The sequence below is a fragment of the Muscardinus avellanarius genome (genome assembly GCF_963383645.1).
Source record: "Muscardinus avellanarius genome assembly, chromosome: 1".
Taxonomy (NCBI): Eukaryota; Metazoa; Chordata; class Mammalia; order Rodentia; family Gliridae; genus Muscardinus; species Muscardinus avellanarius.
Window position 1 is genome coordinate 95,334,441 of NC_137786.1, and position 25,911 is coordinate 95,360,351.

The window sequence follows — 25,911 nt, forward strand, 5'->3', positions numbered from 1 at the left end:
TTTTTTTTGGTTTGTTTTTGGTGGTACTGGGGTTCCTGGAAGCCCTTCTTCCTAGGGGCTACACTCCCAGACCTATTTTATAATTTTTTATTTGGAAACAGGGTCTCTTAAGCCAGCGAGGCTGGCTCCAAACCAGCGCGATCCTCCTGTCTTGCCTCCCAAACATGGGGATTACAAGCGTGCGCCACCACGCCTGGTTTTTTTTTTTTTTTTTATTTTGAGACAGGATCTCCCTAAGGTGCTGGGGTTGGCCTTGATCTTGCAGTCTTCCTGCCTCAGTCTGAATCATTGGGATTACTGGTTTGTTTCATAGCATCCAGCTGGGACATTCTACCTCTGAGCTACACTCCCAACCCTCTTTATTTTTTATTTTGAAACAGGGTCATTCTACTTCCAAGCTACACTCCTATCCTTTTTTACTTTGAAACAGAGTCTTGCTAAGTTGTCCTGGTTGACCTTGTACCTACAAACCTCCTACCTCAGCTTCCCAAGTGGCTAGATTACTGGTATGGTTCACAGCACCCAGCTGGAGTTTATATACTTTGTTCCTGAACTATACCCGTAGCTCTTTTTATTTTTTTAATTTGAAATGGTCTGGGTAAGTTGCTGAGGCTGGCCTTGAACCTGAAATCCTCTTGTCTCAACCTCCCAGGTACTGGAATTACAGGTGTTTGCCACTGTGCTTGGTTTCTTTGTAGCATTTTTTACTTCATGATTTTATACTCAGTAGGGCTTTCCTTTGTGGAGCCTAGGAATGCTGTGCACCCTTCCTCAGTATCCCCAATGAGGTGTTTTTTTTTTTTTTTGTGGTACTGAAACCCAGGGGTATTCTACTGCAGAGCTACCCCCCAAGCCCTACTTCTTTTTTTATTCTTTATTTTGAAACAGGGTCTCATTAAAATGCAGAGGGCTTCACTAAGTGGCTGAGGCTGGTGGTGAACCTGTGATCCTCCTGTCTCAGCTTCCCAAGTATTGGGATTACAAGCGTGCGCCACCATGCCCAGCTCCCACTGAGTTTTAACCAGTTTGTATTTATGTATCTGTATTTATGTTCCAAATGCGGGATTACAAACTTGTGCCAACACTCCCAGCTTACTAAGTGACCTTTGAGCGAATTAATTGTATTATTACTGCCTGTTCACTTGGCTTCCCTCACTGTCAATTGTTTGGAGGCTATAGTTTGGAGGCAAATTTTATTTATCTTTATATTCCTAATAGTTATCTTAAATGGTTACCCAATACCTATTGGTTTATATCAATTCATTAAAGAAAATTTTCCTGTTAATAGTTCTTCTCTCCTTAGTTTTGAATGCCAGTTTTCAAATATAGTTTTAAAATAAAAATATTACAGTGAAAAGCAGACACATTGTTCATTTGTTCATAGAATTCCAAGGTTTTTGTTTGATGTTTCTCTCAGGGGAAGCTTGTCATCCATTAGTGTCATTCTCCTAGGCTGGCCAGGCCAGTGTTGTCTTACTTTTATTTAACTTTATTTAAATTGAGCTGGAAAAACTCTTTCAAATCAGGACGACATAGGAGGGATTTAAAATACGGTACTATGTCCATGAGGCAGCCAAGGTCAGTATGTATTAGTTGGTAATGAATGATAACTGTCTTCATAGCTAAGTGTTGGTGAATATTCATTCCTACATATTTAGGTGCTTCTGAAGAAATACTGCACTTTGTATTTATGTAAAGTCAGGTTTTCAGTTGTTGGTTGAGGTCATTGCTTGCTCAGTGGCTTTTGGATTTTGTTTCTGTCTTGCTGCTGGCAACTTAATATTTTGTTCAAACAGAGTCACTCTGTTTCTGACTTCTGTCAGTATTGAAGCATGTAAAAGGTAAGAAATACCTCCATATAATTAATTTCAGTCTTTTTACTGCTTAATGATTTTATAGTCTTTATCATTATGTAAGCATGTTCTGATAATGTAACTTGAACCATAAACTGATTTTTGATAGTTTTATTAGTCAAGGATTATAAATTCAGGTGCTGTTAAATTTTCTTCTATTTTGTGAGAATATCTTTTGGGGAAAGATTGAAGACATTCCTATTTTTATTATGTAGTTTTTGTTCACTTACTTGCTGATTTTTCCAAGTTAACAGACATTCAGTACTATACTTGAATCTCTTCATCAGTGTTAAATGCCTTAGCCTTCCAAGTACTGGAATTGCAGGCATGCACCACTGTGAGTGGCAATTATTGAAACATTTTTGTAAGAGTAGACTTAAAATCCTCATCAGATAATTCTGGCATCTGATTGATCTTGGTGCTGGCACCAATTGATTATCATTTGTCCTTCAAGTTATAATTTTTCTTTGTTCTTCAAATGATGACTTCTGATTAAATCCATGATAATTTATGTACTATGTTAGGAGACTTAAGGCCTATTTCACTCACCTTGTTTAGCTTAAACATTCTACTTTTGTGGGTCATAATTCCAGTGATGGTTTAATTTTTCACACTGTTGTTTTGGTTTGCTTTGTTTACCTGGTTACACTGGGACTCCCAGGGTCCTTGCTTATTTGATCAGAGAAAGTAAAAAACTCTTAGGTCAAACCATGGGATGTTTATCAGTGGAGAAAGAATGTCCTTACCATGCCATGTGGGACATGTCTTTGGGACAGGGAGGAGAGTCTTGGACCTATGGCTTTTGGGATTAGACTTTCTACAAAAGCTGGGTCCCTCTTGCCTGTCTGCCTTCCCTTGTGATGTCTCTGGGAGGGATGGAAACCTCTGGGCCTCTGAAGACAAAGAGGTGCCTTAGCTCTTCTTCCTCAGAATATCTTCTGGATCTGTTAGGGTGGTATTGGGCACCAGTGTTTTCTCTTTCTTTCCTTTAAAACTGTGCTGTGCAACTTAGGGCATTAAATTATTCTTTGTTTGCTTGATGGTATATTAGAATTTTTGTTTTTAAAACCCTTTTTAAAAAATATTAGTTATTGGTGGTAGGAGATTCTGAGAGACTATTTCATGAACCTTACTTTACCCAAAATTCTAATAAATACTTTCATCTATCACCTTTAAATTATTGACTCTCAAATTTGAATCTTTAGCCGTAATATTTTACTGAAGTGTTTATTTACAGTTGAAATAGTGGCTCCATAGTTTTATTCCTCTATTTCTATTGACAGCATCATCATTCTTTCTTACATTTTTTATTGTATTGTCTCTCTTTTGTTTCTTAATCTATTCACCAGGTTAAGACTGTTCTATCTTAATTCAGTTGCTAGTGTCAATTGTAGATCCTTGATTCTCAGTCTGTCTTGCTTCTTAACTTGCCTTTTTTCTGTCTCATTTTATCCCTTCAAGCTGTACTATACCCAGCTGTCAGATTAAATATATTTCTATGTCTTTCTCTCTCTTTTCATTGAAAATACCCATAGAAGAATGTACAAATCACAAGTGCTCAGCTTGATGAATTTTCACAAAATAGACATACTTGTGAAACTAGCACAGCAAATTTAACTTTTAAAAATACCAATTTCATGATGTGGACATTCTGTTGTAAAAGCCAGTTAACTCAAAGAGTTTGAGCTTTATTAGTTTCCTGAGCAAAGATATAGCAAGAGATCAATTGGCATGTAGTCTCCCACTGCCTGGCATATATAGCTTGACTTTGGAGACATTGCTTTCTTTTTCTTTTTTTTCACCACATCTGACTCTTTTGGACATTTTATAATCTAAATCATGGGTATTTTTTAAGTCTTAGCTCATATTTTGCCAATACTAGAAAATTTTCTGGAAAATTCCAGTTTAGGCCAATTTTATCTTTTTCTTAAATTTTTTTTATTTTTGAATAGGTGATATTAATATATTGCTTAGAATGCAATTCAGATGTACAAAATCATATACAGTAATGTTTACCTTCCACTCTAGTGTCCAGCTACAATGTGTTCTTTTAGAAATAGTTTATGTGTTTAACAAATGATATTGATGATCTAGAATTAGAGACAGAAAATATGTTTCTGAGCCAGGTGTAGTGGAGCATATTATAATCCCAGTAACATGGAAGCTGAGACAATAGGATCACAGGTTTGAGGTCAGCCTGGCCAATTTAGGGAGACACTGTCTCAAAATAATAAAAAGGATGGGTTGGGAATGTAGCTTAGTGGTAGGGGGCCTATTATGGTTAGATATAGAATATCCCCTGAAGGAGCTCATGTGTTGATGTTCAGAGTTGATACAACTGAGTCATGAGGGTTGTAATTTCCCCAGTGGACAAATCCATTGCTTAGATGGTGAGCTCAGCAGGGGAAAGTGTGGCTGGAGGCGGTGGGGCCCTAGGGTGTGGCCTCAGGGGCTGTGCCTGTATCCATGAATCCCCTTGCTTGTTTGTTCACTTATTTCCAGTCTCCACGAGGGGAGAGCAGAACACTTGCTCTCTCCCTTTCTGCCTCCAGCTGCCATGCCCTGAGCTTGGCAGGTATAACTTACTGATAGGGACCCATCCTTCCACTAACTTGTATGGTCAGGTTTCTTTGCTCATAGTAGTGAGAATGCTGATGGAGGGAGACAGTGCCCCTGGTTCATTCTCCAGTACAAGGATGAAATGAAGGAAGGAAGGAAGGGAGGAAGGAGAGGTGAGGAGGGGAAAGGAAGAAGGAAGGTCGTGTTTCTGAATTTCTTCTAATAGGATTCAAAAATTCATTGCTTGAAATTCTGGGAAACTAGAGAGCAAAATAAATTCCACCACAGTTTTAGGATTTATAGTCAGCAAGGAGGATATTTTAGGGAAGTTTATGATAATTCAGCTGTAGAAGTTATGTTGCCAAGATTTTTAAAACAATGTTTTTTTTTGAGTTAAACTATAGTTTACTGTAGTCTATTTACTGTTGCCAGTAACATAACGCCACAGGCTGGGTGACTTTATAATGAAAAGTAGTTTATTATGGCTCAGCATTCTGGAGGTTCAGGGTCAAGGGGCCATAAGTGGTGATGGCCTTCTTGCTGGCAGAGATCTGAGGTGGTTTATATTCTAGACTTTTCCTTCTTCTTATAAAGCCACCAGAATTCAATCATGGACGTTCCACCCTAATGACCCTATTTGATCCTGATCACCTTCCAAAGGTCCTAATCTTAGACAGCATAGTTGGATTAAATCTCCACCTTCTTAGAATCTCACAATGGTGATTAAATTTCAACATAGGAAGCCATGGGGGATACATTCAAACCATAGGCAAATGATAACATTCATGTACTAAAGAATTCACCCATTGAGACTGTATAGTTCAGTTGTTTTTAGTACATTCACAGAACTGAGCAGCTATTACGACAACCAATTTTAGAACGTTTTCAGCACCACAAAAGGAAATCTTAGCTGTCTTTCCCTGTTTGTCACCAAATTCGCCAGCCCTAGGCAGCCACTAATCTACTTCCAGTCTGTAGATTTGCCTATTTTGGACACTTCTTATGCACATAATTATACAATATGTGGTCTTTTGTGTCTGGCATCTTTCACTTAGCTATTTTCAAGGTTCATTTGCATTGTGGCCTGTATCAATACTTAATCCTTCTCTTTGCCAGATGATATTCTATTTTATGGATATCATCGTATTTCATTTATCCATTCATCAACTGACATATATTTGGGTTTTTCCTATTTGGTGGCTATTATAAATAATGTTGCTTCAAGCATTCATATACAAGTTTTTGTGTAGACATTTTTGGTTTTGATTTAGAGAATAGGACCTAGGGCCTTGCATTTGCTAAACACATGCTTTACTACTGAGCTACATCCCCAGTTTCTGTAGACATTATGTTTTTATTTCTCTTGGGTATACACCCAGAAATGGAATTTTCTGGGTCATATGGTATCTGTTTTCCTTTTGAAGAACTACAAACTATTTTCTATAGTGTTTGCATTATTTTACGTTTCTAACACTTGTTATTATATCTTTTTTATTACAAATCATACTTGAGATTCTTGACTTTCTTAACAGTATTAGCCTTTTCTATGTTTGAATATAATTTATTTAGGTCTTTGAATATTTCAACAATATTTAGTCATTTTAAGAGTGAAAGTTTTTTTATTTTTAAGTTTATTTTTCTAAAGTTTTTATTCTTTTATGATACTGCTATAAATAAAATTGTTTTTTAATTTTAATTTTGTATTGTCAGTGATTTATGGAAAGGCAACTGATTTTTGTATATTGATCCTATATTTTGTGATATTACTAAACTCATTTATTAGTTATAATTTTTATTGTATTCTTTAGAATTTATGTACAAGATGATGTCATCTACAAATAAAAACAGTTTTACTTCTTTCTTCCTAATCTTTTATTTTTTTATTCATTATAATGCCTGGATCCTCCAGTATAATGTTAATAGAAGTCAGCAACAGAGTAGGCACTCTCATCTTGTTCTTGATCTTAGGAGGAAGCATTTAGTTCTAGTGATTTTTTTTTTTACTCTAAAAAGAATGGATCATAACTTTGCTTTGAAGACTAATTTTCTTTTGATTTAAGATATTTTTCTTATGTTTACATACACAGATATGTGCTGATTAGAAGGCTCACTTGTGCAGTGTGGAGGATAAGCAGTGCCTTACAAAAATGGGTTTTGGGAGTGACCTGAAGAATTCACATGAAGCTGTATTAAAATTGCAAGACTGGGAATTACGATTACTGGAAACAGTGAAGAAATTTATGGCCCTGAGAATAAAAAGTGATAAAGAATATGCGTCTACTTTACAGAACCTTTGTAATCAAGTTGATAAGGAAAGTACTGTCCAAATGAATTATGTCAGCAATGTATCCAAGGTAAGAAGAATAATGGCATTTGTTATGTGTAGCACCACAGTTGCTCTTAACACAGCAGCTAGAACAGACTATTGAATGACCATACACATGTCAGCTTGTAGGGCTCTAAATTTTCTTTGAGTACAGGTTTAGCAGTATCCCAGGAATTTTTTTGGTACGAGGAATTGAACCTAGGGAATCTACCTCTGAGTTACACCCCCAACCTACTGGGATTATAGGTGTGTACAACCACGTCTGGCTTTATCCCAGAAACTATATATGCTTATTTTCATTTTTTTTCCAGTTCAGAGTACATTTTAATTTCTCTTTGATTTCTTTTTGACCCATGTTTTCTTTTAAAGTCTTTAATTTATAAGTTAAATAATAAAATAAGTGCCTTACAGAAATGAGTTTTTGAGAGTGACCTGAATAATTTACATGAAGAATTCCTATTTGTCTATTTTTTTGTCTTTTTTATACCAAATATATATTTGGTACTGGAAACCGGACCCAGGGGAATTTTATCTCTGAGCTATACCCCAGCCCTTTTTAATTTGTATTTTGAAATAGTGACTCACTAGGATGATGAGAGTCTCACTATTTTCTGAGGCTTTTCTCAAATGTGTGATCTTCTGTCTCAGACTCCCAAGGGGTGGAATTACAGACCACACCTGAATTCCAGATATTATTTTGTTATTGATTTTTAATTAGTTCCATTGTCTTCCAAAAGCCTATCTTGTATAATTTGCATGCTTTTAAATTTATGAATATTTGCTTTATGGGTCAAAATATGATCTGTCTTTTTCTGTTTGCTTTTTGATACTGGGTATTGAGGGACATTCTACTTCTGAGCTACACCCTCAGCCCTTTTTATTTTTTATTTTGAAATAGGGTCTCACTAAGTCACTGAGGCAGTGCTTGAACCTGTGATCCTTCCATCTCAGTCTCCCAAGCACTGGGATTACAAGTGTGAATCATCTATCTTGGCCTTGGTCTGTCTTGATAAATGTTTCTTGCACACTTGATAAGAATGCATATTATGTGTTGTTAGTTGTAGAATTTCATAGATGACAATAAGGTAAAGATGGTTGATGCTGGTGTTCAGGTCTTTTATTTCTGTGTTAGTTACAGATTTTCAGAGAAACAGAACCAATAGAATAGATATTTACATAGATGTTTGACAGGGAATTTATCATGCAGGATAGGTCCTATAAGCTGATCACCAGGAAAGGCAGTGATGTACCTCAGTCCATGTAGGAAGGCCAGTGAACCAGGGAGCTCATGTTGTACCTCTCAGTCTGAGGCCAAAGGCCTGAGAATCTAGGAAGGGATTAGTTAAGTCCTAGGGTACAGAGGCCCCAAACCTGGAGTTCTGGTATCAAGGGCAGAAGAAATTGGATTCATCAGCTCCAGAAGAGAGTAAATTTGCCCTTCCTCTTTCTTTGTTCTAGTCGGCCCTCTGAGGATTGAGTGATGTGCTCACACTGGTGAGGATGTACACTCTTTATTCACTTGATTGATCCCAATGTTCATCTCTTCCAGAAGTACCCTCGTGGACTGAGAAATAATGTCTTACCAGCCAGTGCCCCTTTTTGACCCAGTCAAATTGACACATAAAATTAACCATCTCAGTTTCTTTACTCAGTTTTATACACGTATTCTACCAGATTATTGGGAGAGGGGTTTTGAAATTCCTGATTGTAATTGTTAATTTGTTGGTTTCTATTTGCAGTTTAATCAGTTTTTCCTAATTTTTTTTTTTTTAAAAACACCAATTAACTCTCAGGTAATTGGGTGCATAAATGTTTAGAGTTTTTATGTCTTCTTTATAAACAAATTAATTTGTTTATTAGGTGAATAATCCTTAGGATTTTTCTTATGCATTCATTTCCTATATTATTGTGAAATTATCTTTCTTAATTTTTATAATATTCTTTGATATAAATCTATTCTGTCTGATATCAATATAATAACTCCAGCTTTCTTTTTGTTAATATTAGGATTGGATGTATGTTTGTTGCTGTGCTTAAAGTGGAGTCATATAAGTAGCATATAGTTGAGTCTTTGTTTCTTAATGGGACTCACTATCATTTAAATAGTGTGCTTAGATTATCTTTACTTAATGATATGGTTGGGTATTAATTTGTTTTCTCTTGTTTCTTTCTTTGTTCTTATTTCCCTTTTTCTCATTCTTTTGGATTAAAAAATTAAATTGAAATAAAATTTATTTTTAACTAATAAAAGTACAACAATTGTATATACTTATATGGGGCAACATGATTTTTTGATACACTTATACTTTGTACAGTGTTTATACCAGGTTAACCATATTTATTTCATCAACTGTATTTACTTGTTTCTTTATGGTGAAAACATTCAACAGTGTATCATCATCATGTGTAGTCACTCCCTTGCAGCAAAGCACTCCAGACCTCTTAATCTTTTCTAGCTGTAATTCTATATCTACTGGTCAAGCTTTTTGTCTCTCCCTCCTATGCTCCCCAGCCTCTGGTAACTACCATTCTACTCTCAACTTTTAGATTCCGCATATGAATATGATCAGGCAGTACATGTCTTTCTGTGTCTGGCCTTTTTCACTTAACAGTATGATCTTTAGTTCTATCCATGTCACACACGACATGATTTCATCTTTTTGTGGCTTAATAGTATTCTATTGTGTATATGTACCATGTTTTCTTTATTCATCAACTGGGTGGACCTCAGTTGACGCTCCTATTTCTTGGCTATTATGAATAGTGCTGTAATGAACATGGGAATGCAGATATCTCTTCAACATACTGATTTCATTTCCTTTGGATATATGCCTAGTAGAAGGAATGCTGGATCATACGGTATTTCTATTTTTAACTTTGTGTGTGTTTGTGTGTGTGTGTGTGTGTGTGTGTGTGTGTGCATGTGTGGTGCTGGGGATATTTTTTAGTTTGCAGATATTTTCTGCCATTTTGTACATTGTTTCTCTGATCTGTTTCCTTTTCTGTGCACAAGTTTTTAGTTAGATGTAAACCCATTTGTCAATTTTTAGCTTTGTTTTTTGTGCTTCTGGGTAAAAAATACCCCTCACCTGTTTTAATGTCTGGAAGCATTTCCCCATTCTTTTTGTAGTTTTCTAGTTTCTGATCCTACATTTAAGTCTTTAATCCATTTTGAGTTGATTTTTGTAGCTGGTACATGATGGGGGCCTAGTTTCATTCTGCATATGGATATCCAATTTTTCCAGCCCTATTTATTAAGGTGATGTCCATTTTCTACTTTGTGTCGTTGACATCTTTGTTTAAAATAAGTGTGCTACAGATGTGTTAGTTTACTTCTAGGGTCTCAGTTCTGTTCCATTTGTATTATTATTATTATTATTATTAATTATTATTATTATTTTGTATTGGAGGTTGAACCCAAAGGAATTCTACCTCTGAGCTACACCCATTCTCCTATTTTACTTATTTATTTTTATTTTGATATAGGGTCTCATTAAGTTGCTGGGGGACCTCACTATGTTCCTGAGGGTGGGCTCAGACCTATAATCCTTCAGTCCCAGCCTCTCAAGTACTGAGATTGCAGGAATGTGCCACTGTGCCTGGCTCTATGTCTATTTTTATGCCAAGACCATGCTATTTTGATTACTACAGCTTTCTACTCTATTTTCTAGTCAGGATATAATGCCTCTTCTTTGTTGTTTTTGCTCAAGATTGCTTTGGATGTTTGGATTTTTTGTAGTTCCATACAAATTTTGGGATTGTTTTGTCTAGTTCTGTGAAGAATGCCTTTGGTATTTTGGTAGGGATGGTGTTGAATGTATTTAAAAATTTTATTTCCCAGCGCTTGGGAGGCTGAGAGAGGAGGATCACACAGGTTCGAAGCCAGCCCCAGCCACTTAGTGAGCCTCTCAGCAACTTAGTGAGACCCTGTTTTCAAATAAAATATACAATAGGTCTGGGAGTATAGCCTGGAGGTATAAAAGCCCCTGGGTTCCACCCCCAGTACCACACACAGAAAAATTTCTGTCACCTTTGTTTCCTTGTTACCTATAACTTTATTATGCTAGATTAGTGGTTGCTTTAGGGATTATGGTATGTATCTCTCTTTTTCTTTTTTTCCTGCTGTACTGGGGATGGAACCCAGGGGCATTCTGCCTCCGAGCTACACTCACAACCCTATTTTATTCTTTTGAAACAGGGTCTCACTAAGTTGCAAAGGACTTCACTAAGTATGTATCATTTCTTCATCTTCTTGTACCTGAAAAACTTACCTTTTTTTTGGTCTTATGTCTGCTTTTTAAGGGGGGAGGGATTGGTGAACTTAAGGAAAAAGTAGTTTAGCCATTTCCAAGTTAAGCATGAGCAAGTCATAAATAACTCTAGTAATTCAATTTTAAATCTTTTTTATATCTTTCACATCTGAGCTCAGGGCCTTGGGTGTGCTAGGAAAATACTCTACCATGGTCCTGTATCCCAAACTCTTCTTGTTTTTATTCTGAAACAGGCTGAACTGGAAATTACGATCCTCCTGCCTAAGCCTCCCAAGTGGTTGAGATTATTGGCATGTGCACCCCACCCCAACATGAGTGCTTGTGTGTGTGTGTGTGTGTGTGTGTGTGTGTGTGTGTGTGTAATTTTTTTGTCCAGTTGTTAGTTTAGTCAGGAGGATAAATCAGTTCCCATTTCTTCAATGTGACTGGCAGTAGAAGTCTTTTAACTCGTGATTTTTATGTCTTTATTTAATAATTAAAACTTACTATACAATTTCAAGAATAAAACTCTTCTATGTCACCTTGATTCATCAGGTAACATTTTGTCATATTTGCCCTATGGTTCCCTTTAATCTCTCAGCATAAATACATAATAGTATTTTTTTCTAAGCCATTTATGAGTTAGTTGAGAATATCATGTCCCTTTGTTCCTGAATACCTGTGTATTTTCTAAGAAGATATGTACTATTTAATGATAAAACTATAAAAGGCTAACATTGTTACGTGTTATTATTAAAAATATATTGGCCAGGCGTCGTGGCGCACGCTTGTAATCCCCGCGCTTGGGAGGCGGAGACAGGAGGATCGCGCAGGTTCGAAGCCAGCCTCAGCTGCCTTAAGAGACCCTGTTTCCAAATAAAAATATAAAATAGGTCTGGGAGTGTAGCCCGGAGGTAGAAGGGCTTCCAGGAACCCCAGTACCACACACACACACACACACACATGCACACACACTGTGTATATGTATATATTATATCCAGTTTTTGTCAACTATCCTAGTAATGACTGCTTTTAACATTTTTCCCCCCATTTTGATCCAGGATGCAGTCTAGAAAGACTAAAAAGATTTACCTAATTTAGTTGTTCTTTTCTCCTCAGTATTCTTTATTTTAGAACACAAACATGAGAACTCACACTCTGTGATTTGGTCATTTTTATTCTTTTACTTCAAAGTATTTAAAGTGTGTACATCTGTCTTCAATCCTATGGCATGGTTTTTGTGTGGTTTTATTTCCCTTTTTGTTCTTGGTGTATGCTTCTGGAGGAAATATTGGTAGATGGAGACCTAGGTAGCATCTTTGTTCTCAGCTGCCTGAACTCTGTTTCCCATCATTCGTTGGGTACTTCTTACTTCTTAGCATGATAAATATTCTCGGTTCATCTTGAATGTTCCTTTTCATAGTGCTGGAATAAACTCCTTACCCTAGGAGATCTGGTTACATTTAGTTGAGGATATTTGAGTATTCAACCGATTTTCTATGTATGGAAATTTAGGTTTCACATATTTTGGAATTATAAGTAATGTAGTAAACGTCATCATGCAGATGTATTTTTGTATTATTATGGGTATCTTTAGGATAAATTCCTACAAATAGGATTTTTAGGTCAAAATGTAAATGTCCATGTAGTTCTGTTATGTATTTCCAACATAAATACAAAATTTTCTATAGATTTTGCACCATTTTGCATAGGCACTGGAACTATATGAGGGTGCCAGTTTCTGTTTAATCTAGGTAACAGTATTTGTTTCCAGATGAGTTTTTGTTTATTTGAGAGATGATAAATGATATCTACTGTGGTTTTCTATTTCTCTAAAAGTGAGCACAATTAAATACCTTTTCATATATAATTGTTATAATATGTAATATTATATACAAATGTATATGTAATGTATATATTTTTGTTTTAAAAATGTATATATTTTTGTTTTCAGTACTGGGATTTGAACCCAGTACCTTGTACATACTAGTAGGCAAGTGCTTTACAACTGAGTTACATCCCTCAGCTACCCAGCCTAGCCTCAACCTTGTGATCCTCCTACCTCATACTACACCAAGCAGCTAGGATTATAAACATAAACCACCCCTGGCTCTTTTCATATATTTAACAGCTGTTTTGAAGAATTTGTTTTATTTTATGCTGCAGATAATTTTTACTTTGTGTTTTCTTATTCATCTACAATTATACCTGTCCAAATATAGCTGATTCTGTTTTGAAACAGTACGTGATAAAGATCCTTGCATAACACAGTTTATTTGAAGGGTGATACTGCCTTACCTTTTAAATACAAAAGGGATGGAAATATTAGCAATACTCCTACCACGTAAGAATAGAAAGTAATGAAAATTTCCAAAGGTAGTGCTACATGCCTGTAATCCCAGTATTTGGGAGGTTAAGACATGAGGTTAAGACAGTAGATTTGAGGCTGGCACATTGTAATTTAGCATGACTCTGTTTCAAAATAAAAAAATGAAATAGACTGGGGATATAGCTCATCGGTACAACACCCTTGGGTTTAATACCTAGAAACCTTTCCTCACCCAAAAAGTAATGAAAATTGCTTTTTAGAGAACCAGACTTTTTTAGTAATCAGATAATATATATGACTTTAACTTGAGCCTGTAAAACTAAAGATTCACGTGTTATATATTAAGACAGCAATTCTCAAGCCTGGGTGTAGAGTTAATTTTTGTAAAATGCTTGATTTGAAGACATGAATTTATTCCTACAACTGATATGTTAGGGAATAATTTGAGCTTTATGGGAATTTTTCCTATTGTGAAACTATAGAAAGCATTAGTTGAATGCAGAAAACTATATCAACCAACCCAAGTTGCTCAGGAATAGTATCAGGAACATACCTCAGCTCTTCATGGGCTGCCCTTGTTTACTCCTTTGTTATGAGCTACACTCATCTACATGTGATACTGCAACTTTCTGTTCAATTACAGATAATTCTTTCTACCACTTTACAGTTATACAGTTATAAGTTGTAACTCTTCTAAAACCTACTTTGACAGCAAACTTCAGGTCTTTTCAAGGTAAAGTGCCATGTTTATTGGAGTTATGTATTTCTTAATCACTTAATGTGTGTGAAATTGCAAAGCTTTTATTAGGTTGCAGAGTTTTTTTTTGTGCATCCCTGATTTAATTTTTTTTTTGTACTGGGGATTCAACTCAGGGGCATTCTACTTCTGGGCTATGCATGAAGTCCTTTTTATTTTTTTATGTTTAAAATAGGGTCTCATTAAGTGACAGATGACCTTACCAAGTTGCTGAGGCTGACTTCTAACCTGCAACCCACCAGTCTTAGCTTCCCAAGTACTGAGATTACAGGCATGTGCTGCCATGCCTGGCCCCTGATTAATTTTTTGAGTGTTATGCTTCTATTCCTATTTTTTTACAAGCCCTGCAGCTTTTACTGCATGATTTTACACAACTTGGTGATTATTAAGGACATAAATATTCTGTTACTGCAGAACTTGTAACTTCTGTTACATTAGAATTACTTGGGAGTTTTAAAATATTGATGCCTGGACCCCAACAAAATCATATTAAATCTGAATTTCTGGTTATAAGGCTCAAGAACTAGTGTTTTAAAAAGGTTCTTAGGCCAGGCGTGGTGGCACATGCTTGTAATCCCCGCGCTTGGGAGGCAGAGACAGGAGGATCGCACAGCTTCGAAGCCAACCGTGCACACTGGCTTAGGAGACCCTGTTTCCAAATAAAAAATGTAAAAAAAAAATAGGTCTGGGAGTGTAGCCCGGAGGTAGAAGGGCTTCCAGGAACCCTAGTACCACCAAAAAAAAAAAAAAAGTTTCTTAGTAGCTTCTTATTAGCCGGATTTGTGACCCTTTGGAGTAGGGAGACCAGAAAGCTTTAGAAAAATGCAGAAAGAGAAATTCTTATAAATGGGGAGTATCTAAGGTTTTTCTTACACTTCTGGATAATATTTGAAAACCGTAGTTTTAGGGAAATTTAATTTGTTATTTTCTGGATTTCCACATGCCATCAGATTTCATTGACTCCAACATTTTTACATAATGACCAAAACCATTACTTTTATGTTATTGTATAGGGAAGAAACTATACATTTTACATGGAATTTTAATGCTGTGTTTTAAAAAAAATCAAGCAAAAAGAAAGAAAGCAAGTAGTTGGAGGATATGGTCTGTAGCAAAAAGTTATTTATGACAGCTATTATTTAGGTATTTTTCAAGCTTGAGTCATCTTGTTGATTATTTTCAATGCTTTACTATAATTATAGTGCTAGTAGTAGTTTGTTCTTTTACTCAGTGTTCCAGAATAAATACTTTTTGGCATAAGGAACTCAGAACACTTAAATTACTGCCTGTTTGGGGAAGACTGATTTACCTCACTACACATCATTTAGTTCAAAGGTAGAAGGCAAGAAAGGACATGATGTTCTTTTCTAAAAGATACATTTCCCCCTATATTTAGTTTTTCCTTCTTCAGAAATGGAGTACAGAGTTTACATTCTTTATATCATATATTTATTCAAGCTTAATGGGAAATATTGACCTCTATTGGTTTCCTAAGCATAAAATAGATATTTTACGTCTTTTATCAGCCAGGTGTGATGGTGCATGCTTCTGATCCCAGTACGTGGGAGGCTTAGACAGGAGGATCAAGGCTAGCTTCAGTAATGTGCAGACCTTTGCAACTTAGTGAGACCTCTGTCAAAATAAAGAATAAAACAGGGCTAGGGGTGTAGCCTGGAGGTAGAATGCTCCTAAATTCAATCCCCAGCACCAGACACAAAGAAAAAGAAAAGATTTATGTCAATTATTTTATAAAGTTGGGATTCTATATAGTATAGTAACAGCTATTTTGGGGGGGAGGAGATGGAGAGAACAGAATTTTTCAAAACTGAATTATTCATTTTTATCATGAAATAAAGGATACATTTATTTTGGCCAACAAAATAACAGCATGAATACATTACTTATCTGGGCAAGGTCGTATATGGCTGGGTCCTTAATCAACCTCACGTGAAGATAGGTGATTTACTTCTCAAGGATGACTCTGGCGAGTTTCCTTTCTGGTTTTATTCTTCCTCAGAAAAAGGTAGCCTTTAGGTTCAAAAAGAACAAATGTAATTGAGGACCACTGGGTCTAGGGAACTGAAAAAAAAGTATTGGGGAGTCGGGTGTGGTGGTGCACACTTGTAATCCCAGCATTTGGGAGGCCAAGACAGGAGGATTGTGGTTTGCTAACAGCCTCAGGTACTTTGTGAGGCCCTCTGCAATTTAGTGAGACCCTGTTTCAAAATAAACATAAAATAAAATAGGGCAAGTGGTGTAGCTCACAGATCAAATGCCCCTGGGATCTATCCCCAGACCCGCAAAAGAAAAAATATATATATAAAGAATTAAAAAAAATAGGCCTGAGGGTATCACTTGGAGGTAGAATGTCCCTGGGCTCCATTCCCAGTACTGTAAGAAAAAAGTATTGGGAAAGAAAAGGTATTATGATTTATTTTCTAGCCTGATCTGTGTTTAGATATTTAGGCTGTCTTAAGAAATAGCAGTAGTGGCTCTTACTTCTAAGATTGGGCAATGGCTGAGCTATGCCAGATCAGTGTATTTGGTACCATTCTTTAGAAATCAACTATTGAATTTGGTTTTATTTATTTAAAAACATTTATATAGGTATTTCTTGGTCCACATATAAAATTTTTTTCAGTACTGAGGATGGAACTCCGGGACATTCTACTTAAAAGCTATACCCCGATCCCTATTTTTCATTCTTTTTTTTTTTTTTTTTTTTTTTTTGAAATAGTTTCTCACTGAGTTGCAAAGGGCCTCACTAATTAGCTGAGGCTGTTTGCGAACCGCAATCCTCCTGTCTCAGCCTCCCAAATGCTGGGATTACAAGTATGCGCCACTATGTCCGGTTCACAAAGTATTTTTATTTAAATTCATTTTGGTTATTATGTTAGTATTTTATACTCTCTGAGTTTGCAGTATAGTACTGGAAATAAGGGGCTTACATTTCAACTTTTTGTTAGAAAGTCTTTACATAAGAAAGTGGAATTCTCCTAACACAAAAGGTCATTCTTAATTCAGATGTTTCATATCCCACCAAGTAACTTTAGTATTTTGGGTTTTTTGGGGGGAGGGCTAGGAGTCAAACCCAAGGGCTTCATTCATGCTAGACAAGAGCTAAGTTGTCCTGACTAGCCTGGAACTTGCAATTCTCCTGTTTCAGTCAACTTAGCTAGAATTAAAAGGGTTCAGTGGTACAGCTCTTACTTAGCCACCACGCCTAGCTATAGGTGAAATTTTGTAGTGTTTGTCTTTCTGTTTCTGGCTCTTTTACTTAGTACAGTGTCCTTTAGATTCACTTATATTGTCAAAATTCAAGATTTTAAAAATTTTTTTGTGGCTCAGTGATTTTTCATTCTCTACTGCATTTTTTTAATCCATTTGTTATTTGTTTCTGTGATTTGCCTGCTATGAATAAACACAAGATTAATATGAGAGTACAGACATCTCTTGAGCATACTGATTTATATATGCCCAGAATAGAGATTGGTACATTGTATGGCAGTTCCACTTATAATTTTTTGACAAAATTCTATACTGTTTTCCATGATGGATTTTCTCATTTACATTTTCACTAACAGTCTACAAGGGCTCTCTTTTCTTTACATCCTTGACAATATTTGATATCTTTAGTCCTTTTTATAATTGCGATTTTAACAGTTTGTGGCTTTGATTTTCATTTACTTGATGATTATTGATGTTGAGCACCTTTTCATATGACCTGTTGACCATTTGTGTATCTTCTTTGGAAAAATATGTATTTAGGTCCTTGGGACATTTTTAATCCAGCTATTTGGTCTTGTGATGTTGAGTTGCATGTATTTCTTATATATTTTGGATACTAATCTCTTATTGGATATAAGACTTGAAGATATTTTCTCCCGCCATGTAGGTTGCCTTTTCATTTTGTTTATTGTTTCACTTGTTGCATTGGAGTTTTTTTGCTTGATAAAGTTTCACTTGTTTAATCTACTTTGAGTTATTTGTTATGTGTGGTTGAAGGGTGTAATTTCATTCTCTTGCTTGTGGATATTCATTTTCCCCAGCACTGTTTACTGAGGAGACTATCTTTTATCCATTATATATTCTTGGTCCTCTTGTGAATGATTAGTTTTCAGTGCATGGGTGGATTTATTTATGGGTTTTCTGATTTTATCCGTTGGTTGTGTATGTCTGCTTTTATATTGGTATCATTTTGTTTTGATTAGTACAGCTTTGTAGTACAGTTTGAATTAAGAAAGTATAATGCCTCTAACTATTATTTCTCAAGATTGTTTTGGTTATATAGAGTGTTTTCTGGTGCCATATACATTTTGAGATTTCTATTTCTATTTCTGTGAAAAATTTGGTATTTTTGTAGGGATTGCAATGAATCTATAGATTGCTATGGAAGGTATGGACATTTTTCAAATCTGTGAAAACAGGATATCTTCCATTTATTTCTATTTATTTATGTTTTCTTTAATTTCTTCAGTATCTTACAGTTTTCAGTGTACAGATTTTTCACTGCCTCTTTTAGGCTTATTCATATTTTCCTGTGTGTGTGTGTGTGTGTGTGTGTGTGTGTGTGTGTGTTACTGGGACTGAACTCAGGGACATTCTACCTCCAAGCCACACATACCCCTAATTTTTTTATTTTTTTTAAACAGGATCTTACTAAAGTTGCTGAAAGTCTAAGTTGCTGAGGCTGTCCTTAAACCCATGACCCTCCTGTCTCAGCATCCCAAGTACTTAGATTATAGGGATGTGCCAGCATACCTGCCTCATATTTGACTATTTTTGTGCTACTTTAAATGGAATTGTTTCCTTAATTTCTCTTTTGAATACCTCATTGTTTATATATAGAAAGTCTACTGATTTTCATACTGAATTAATTTATTGATTCTAATATATATATATATATATTTTTTTTAATGAAGTCTTTAGGGTTTTCTGTATATAAGATTTTGTTAAAAGCCGAGCATGGTGGCGCATGCTTGTAATTCCAACATTTGAGAGGCTGAGACAGGAGGATCATGGTTCTCCGACAGCCTTGGATACTTAGTGAGGCCCTTTGCAACTCAGTGAGACCCTGTTTCAAAATAAGAAGAATAGCCAGACGTTGTGGTGATTGCTTGTAGTCCTAGCATTTGAGAGGCTGAGACAGGAGGATTGCTGTTCATGGCCAGCCTCAGCTATTTAGTGAGGTCTTCCGCAACTTAGTGAGATTCTGTTTCAAACATAAAAGAATAAAAAATAGGGCTGAGAGTTTAGCTCAAGGTAGAATGCCCATAGGTTCCATCCCCACTACTGCAAAATAAATAAATAAATAAATAAATAAATAAATAAATAAATAAATAAAAATAGGGCCAGGATTGTAGCTCAGAGGTAGAATGTCCCTGAGTTCCACCCCTAGTATTGAAAAAAAAAAAAAGAAAGAAAGAAAGAAAGGAAGGAAGGAAGAAAGAAAAAAAAAGAAAAAAGAAAAGATTTTGTTAACTGTGAACAGTCACAGTTTTACCTATTCCATTCTGATTTGGGCTTCTTTTATTTCTCTTTCTTGCATAGTCACTCTTAGACTTCCAGTACTGAACTGGTTAGATGTGGCAAGAGTTGGCCTCCTTGTCTTGTTCTTGATGTTAGAAGAAAAGCTTTCAGCTTTCCATTGTTGAGTATGATGTTAACTTGTCATGTTTGCTCTTTATTATTTTGAGGTACATTTCATATATACCCTATATGTTGAGAGTTTTTAATTATGAAAAGATGTTTGTTAACATTTATTTATTTATACATCTTGAGTCATCTTTGTATCAGAGATAAATTCCACTTCATCATGGTGTATGTCTGACCCTTCTAATGTGCTATTGAATTAAATATGTTAGTATTTTTGTGCGTGTGTGTTTATTAGGGATATTGGCTTGTACTTTTTTCTGGTAGCATCCTTGTCTGGCTTTGATATCAGGGTTATGCTGGTCTTTTTGAATGAATTTGAAAGTGTTGCTTTTTCTGCAGTGTCTTGGAAGAGTTTCAGAAGGTTTGGTGTTATTTTCCTGTAAGGATGTTATAGAATTTACACTGAAGCCATCTTGTCCTGGGTTTTGTTTGGGGGGAGCTGTTTGATTATTGATCCCATTTCTCTACTTGTTATTGGTCTCATCATTCAGTCTTGGTAGGCTGTATGTATCTTAGTTTACATATACTGTCTTCTAGTTGCATTATTTGTAGACTTTTAGCTCTGTCTCCTAATTTCAGTGTTATTCCTTGGCCCTTTAGTTTCTCAATGTCATCGTGGTTTTTAGGAACATTTTATTTCTATTCAAATTTTTGGAAATAATTTACATAGCACTAAAGTTTTCTGATTCATGAAAGTAAAGTTATTCTATAGCAAAGTATTTGAGTTTTTTGTTTTATTAAAATATTTGATTGATAATTGGTTTATGATAACCATGGACTCTATGGGTAATAGTTTCTGAATTTTCTATCTGTAAAATTTAGGATTCATCAGGAAAACAACCTATATTGCATATTTCAGTAGACAGAATTGGATTTGGGAAAAATGTTCAAAAGTTTTGTAAGAACCAAAGGCAAACCAGAAGGGGGGGAGAGAGAGAATCCACAGGAGAGTATGGGCCTTCATCCTACCCTTTAGCTCTCCTCATCAGAGGCCAGTTATCAAGAGAGCACACCGGGAAAGGGCTGAGAATTTCTTGGAGTATCAATTTTGGTTGTCTATATTTTTCTTTAAAAAAAGGTTATTCATTTCATTTATTCTTCCAGATTTTTTCTGTCAGAGTTCTTATAGTAATTTATTATGAATCTATGGTTATTTCCCAATTCTTAGACCTAATTTTAAATGTTTGTTTCTTTTCCTTTTTTCCTGTAGTTATATTTTCCTTTTTTTATGTTTTCAACACTATTATATATTCATTTTAATTGATAGTATTTTGCATCACATTGTGCTTTTTGTTTTATATTTTTGCTTAGAACTCAATTTTATATCATTTGAATGTAACAATTACTGTGTCATGTTCACATTTTTCTGTGAGAAATTACTTGTCTTTTTTTTCTTGCTGAACATTTAAAGGAGTTTATTAAAAAGAAATACAGAAGACTGTTACAGCCTCATACTATTCAGGAATAGCATGAGGGGGTGGTTCAAGCAAATTTACCGAAATACAAAATATGAATTTACCGAAATACAAAATACAAAACAGCCTTTTATAGATACTACATCCTCCCTCTTGCTCTCCTACATAATTCTGATGTAGGTAAAGTCCGTCCCTTAATTTTTCCTGCCTAACTCTTGGTTTACATCCAGGTTTCTCCTTTCAGGAAGGTCAGTTCCCTTCTCTGTCCTCTTAACTAGATATCAGTTATTATGTAAACCTGTCTTAAGAATGAGAAAGTCCTAGCTCCCACTCCTCTTTCCCCTTGCTAATTACTTTTAGTAAGGGTACTTTACATTATAATAGCTGCCTGATTCCTGGCAGTAACCAATTCCTGACTTGCCATTTCCTCTTACAACTCTGAGCTTCATCATCTTTAACCCTATTTTTTAAAATGTATTTATTAATAATCAGAGCTTCTTTCTCAAATCTTCCTAGGCTATTCCCAATACTGGTATATTACCTCCTCCTTCTAGTAATTTCCTGACACCTGTCAGGTCAAAGGTAAACATAGAAAATACATTTTGATTTTTACAATTCTTATTAACAATTTACATGAGCTTAATCCCCATCAATTTTTCCCCTATTTTACTACATACATGTACCTCTAGCAAAGGAATAAGGATTTCGAGTTGGTCTGGCTTCTTCAGGCTGAACAGGGGTGACATAGGCGGGGCCCAGGTTTAGGGTACATGTATGCAGTTTGGTGGTGAGGGAGTCATATGGGTGTGTGTCTTGTGTCACTACGGCCATCTAAAGGGCTTCGATGTTCTTGTTTGTAATACCATCTGAAGTTTGAAAGCTTCAAGCCTACAAGAAACAAAACTCACAATACAGTTTAGCAGGCATGGCCTAAAAAGCAAAATGACAAGGAGAATGAGGAGTTACAAAGGGCATAAGCCATGCCATCCATGATAAGCCATATATTAATCTTGGGATGGCTAGTAGCAGCAGCCTTGTAAACCTTTAGGGATGATGGAATAAGAAGAATTAAAACAGAAAACCGACCAGCCTAAGGGGAGATGTAAGTCTGATGCTGGGACTGGACTGTCTTTGCATTCAAGATTGCTTGGCACGGCTCCCATACACAAACAGTCTTGCAGGACAACTGAGGTTGGAATGGGATCTTCCACTCTTTGAACGTTACTCTTAGAATTATAACCATGAAAACTTAAAAATAATGTTGAATTAAGATTTGTCTTTTGATACCCTGTTCTGTTAGGCCGAAACCAATTAAATGAGAAGCTAAAACTTGTTTTGTTGACTTAGGCTAAAATACACAAAAGTGAGATGTATTTAGTTTATTTTGTGCCATGTGAATCCAGAAATTAGTACTGTGGAGACCTGAAATAGGCTTTACGGTAATTTGAATAAAGATTTTAAATTATTTGATTAGTACCAGGTCACCTGAACAAAACCTAAGTTTCCCCTCCCCCTCTGGCACTGATTGGAGTTTACTTAAAACTTGCTGGTACACTGGTACACTGCCAATCAGGTAACGTTGTTATCCAGGACTATGTCTCAGTCAAAAAAAAACAAAACAAAATCTAAAAGTTCCACCCGGCATATGAGTGAAACCAAGCTGCCAATCTTCACCTGGACATGTGCCTCTAGATTGCTTGCCTGGTGGACTTAACAAGCTATTTTGGAATTAATTTCAAGGCAAATTTCGCATCCCTATAAGATACGACTCCTTCTCCTATAACTGTTCTCCAGTAAACAACCTTGAAGCCAGTTTACAAGAGGTTGGCTTACTAGAAAATTACTTTCTTTTAATTAATAAAACCATCTTTAGATATGCAAACAAACATACCACAAATGTTTTACTATTTATTTTAACCCTCTGATTTTTATCCTGGTCCTTTCCTTTCCATTTTGTACAATCTTAGGATAAACCTTACAAAATGCTTTCTTATTCTTACAAAATTTCCTTTCTTTGTATCTACCAAAAACTTTACACCTGTACTCTTATTACATCTGTCTCTTGTTCTTACATACAAGCTAACCAAAAAGGAATACCATTTTATAATGTTGTTCATATATCAGCAATTTAAAAATCCATTTAAAAAGGTTTTTTAAAGTGTTACCTTAAACCTTATGAAGTTAAGAACATTTTAAAGCATTGCATTTTATATTTTCCCACCTTAATAAGTTGAATTGTAGATTACCATGAAAAATTGAGACATTAGGTAAATACCACTAGCACCTTTAAAACCTTAATTTTGCTAAAGGAATAAAATTAATGACAGTTCATATCACATTTGATCATTCAACTTAATATCTGTATTATAGATTACCACAGAAATACATGACATCATATAAGCATCACTAGTGTCTTAAAACATTAAATTTGTTAAAGAGAAAATAATTTTATTTAATCACATCTCACAGAGGTCTAATTGGACAGCTTTCTTAGAAGTTACCATTTTAGCTAAGACTGGTTGAAATAAAAAACTTGGAGCAGTAATTTTAGTGAAGCCAGCAAAAGAGAAAAAAACAGTTGGTTTCCTGACATTATATCTCCTTTTTAACAGAGGAGCTGGAATCTCTGGTATGGCTAAGAATGGGAGAATTGAAGGTGACCTGAGGAGGCAGCAGACTGAATGTTGAGTAAAGAGATGGTTTAGGGCTGGCCTGATAATGCCCCCCACCCTGAATAAACTTTTGGACCTTGGGCCTTAAATCTGGCCTTAGTCTGAGATCTCACTATGATTGCCTAAGCCTTTTTAGTCTTAACTCAGGTGGTGGGAACTTTACTGGGAACCTGGATCTGGGGACCCCAGGTCCCTCCAGACCTGGGGGTTCTCAGACTTTTAATGGTCCCCTTTGCACTTTGAGCAGGGTCTTGGAGGTCTCTTTTTGGCCTCGTGGTTGAGGGAATTTATTCCAGAGGTTACCTTGCTCTCTACACTTAAAATAGACTTGAGCTTATGCTTTTGTGTTCAGCCAGAATTCTTTTATGGCATTTGCCCTTCTGTCTCTCCCTTTTCAAGTCCCCATTATTGTAAACCGAATTGGCAGTTTGCAGTAGTGATTTTAGGTTACATTTATTTGGCTCCGACACCAGTTTGGGAGTTTTTCCTTTATATCTGGTTTGGACTAAGTTAAGACTTTGCGAATGGTCTTCCCTTCTACTGGGTAAAGAATTGACTAAGAATGCCAGCACTTATTGTTGAGTTAGTGATATAGCTTTAATCTCTGCGTAAGGACATGGATTGAACTCTAAACTCTCCTCCCAAGTTGGTACAAGGGGACCAGTAGGTAGAGCTTATTGTAGGCTAGTTTGGCAGCACTAAGACCCTGAGGATCCCAGGCTGCTGAAGCAGTACCTAGGATAATCTGGTTTTACTGTGGCTGGGTTTGAGTGACAAAAAACCTTTCCATTTTGGGACTAAAAGTTTCCCAATTTTGGAGAATGCCTGCAAGTGGAAATCTGGCTTCCACTTTGGATTGCTGGGATCCCATCTAAGAAAGAGAGAGTGCGTGATTGGAGAGTGCATGTAAGAACACCCTCCTCCCTTGAACTCCTACGAACTTTAGTGGCCCAGCCTGGGGTGTCTGGCTGGGTGCCTGTGTGCCTTGAGCATTGAAAGTGGCCTCACCGTCCACCAGAAAGGCCTCATGGGCATGGAATTTTGCCACTTTTTCTCCTGTCCTGCCTCTTGCCCTTCCTCCTGTGGGTCCCCCTCTCTATCTGGATGAGGTTTTCCAGATGAAAATATTGCCGTTCTCAAAAATCTTATTAATTTGTGCCTCTTAAAATGTTCCCCACCTTTGGTGGGCCTAAGGATCCCAAGCTGACAGGACATTGGGAGTGGCTCCCTCCTGAGCTCTTTCTTTCTTGAGGACTTTCTGATGCAAATAGAGCTGTCTCTGCCTGCTGAATACCATACAGACAATGCCTACTGGGTGTGGTACCTTCCACCTAGCAGGCCTGCCTGACTGTTATCTAGCAGAGACTATTAACCCACTGGCTTTTTCCTTGAGCTCTCAGAGATGCTTAGCCATTCAGGCTTCTAACTGCTGCTGGGGCACACAAACTGCCAGAGTTTACAGACCCATGGGGTGCACCCTGTCATCCTGTGAGCTGTTGGGATCTGTGTCTGTCTACTGAGTGCAGCTTGCAGGGTATGGCCACTAGAGGCTAGTAAGCTTGCTTGGCTTATTTCCTTACAGCCTGTTCCCAACTGCAGCTGCAGGGAAAAAAAAAACACTTCACTGCTGTTTAGAAATGGGTGCTGGCTGGCATCTCATGTTTGGGGAGTTTTCTGGAGGCGGGCTATGGCCATTTCTTTTTAGATTTAACAGTTTACAGGACTTTCTTTTAAAAGAGTGTCCCATCTTTGATGGGGGCAGAACGGACGGGCACTCATTGGGCCTACCAAGCTTACGCTATTTAAAGGATTTGCTTCCTGGAGGATATTTGACTATGGGCTAGTTCCTTGGCTGGAGGGTCCCCACAAACCAGAATTGCCTCCCAGATGCCAGATGATCCATGGTCATTCTGGGGGAACTCCTTGTCGCTCCAGGAAGGTAAATACCTTTTGGGGTGTAGTGGTTTTATCATAAATGGATGTTATTTTTTTTATAAAATGCTTTTTTAGCATCTATTGAAATCATCATGTGATTTTTTACTTTGGTTTCGTTTATATGATGAATTACATGGATTGATTTTCGTATGTTGAACCA

General features: G+C 36.3%; 1 protein-coding gene across 2 annotated transcripts in view; it reads left to right on the plus strand.

Moving 5' to 3' along the window:
• Positions 1-6,559: 6,559 nt before the first annotated feature.
• FER (FER tyrosine kinase) overlaps positions 6,560-25,911 on the plus strand; it is a gene marked incomplete at both ends in the record, with an annotated part of 398,115 nt that continues 378,763 nt past the window's right edge. For both annotated transcript variants that reach the window (XM_080719602.1, XM_080719603.1), the window contains one exon: positions 6,560-6,766. In XM_080719602.1, the coding sequence (XP_080575728.1) occupies positions 6,560-6,766 (207 nt within the window). The remainder of the gene's footprint in view (positions 6,767-25,911) is intronic.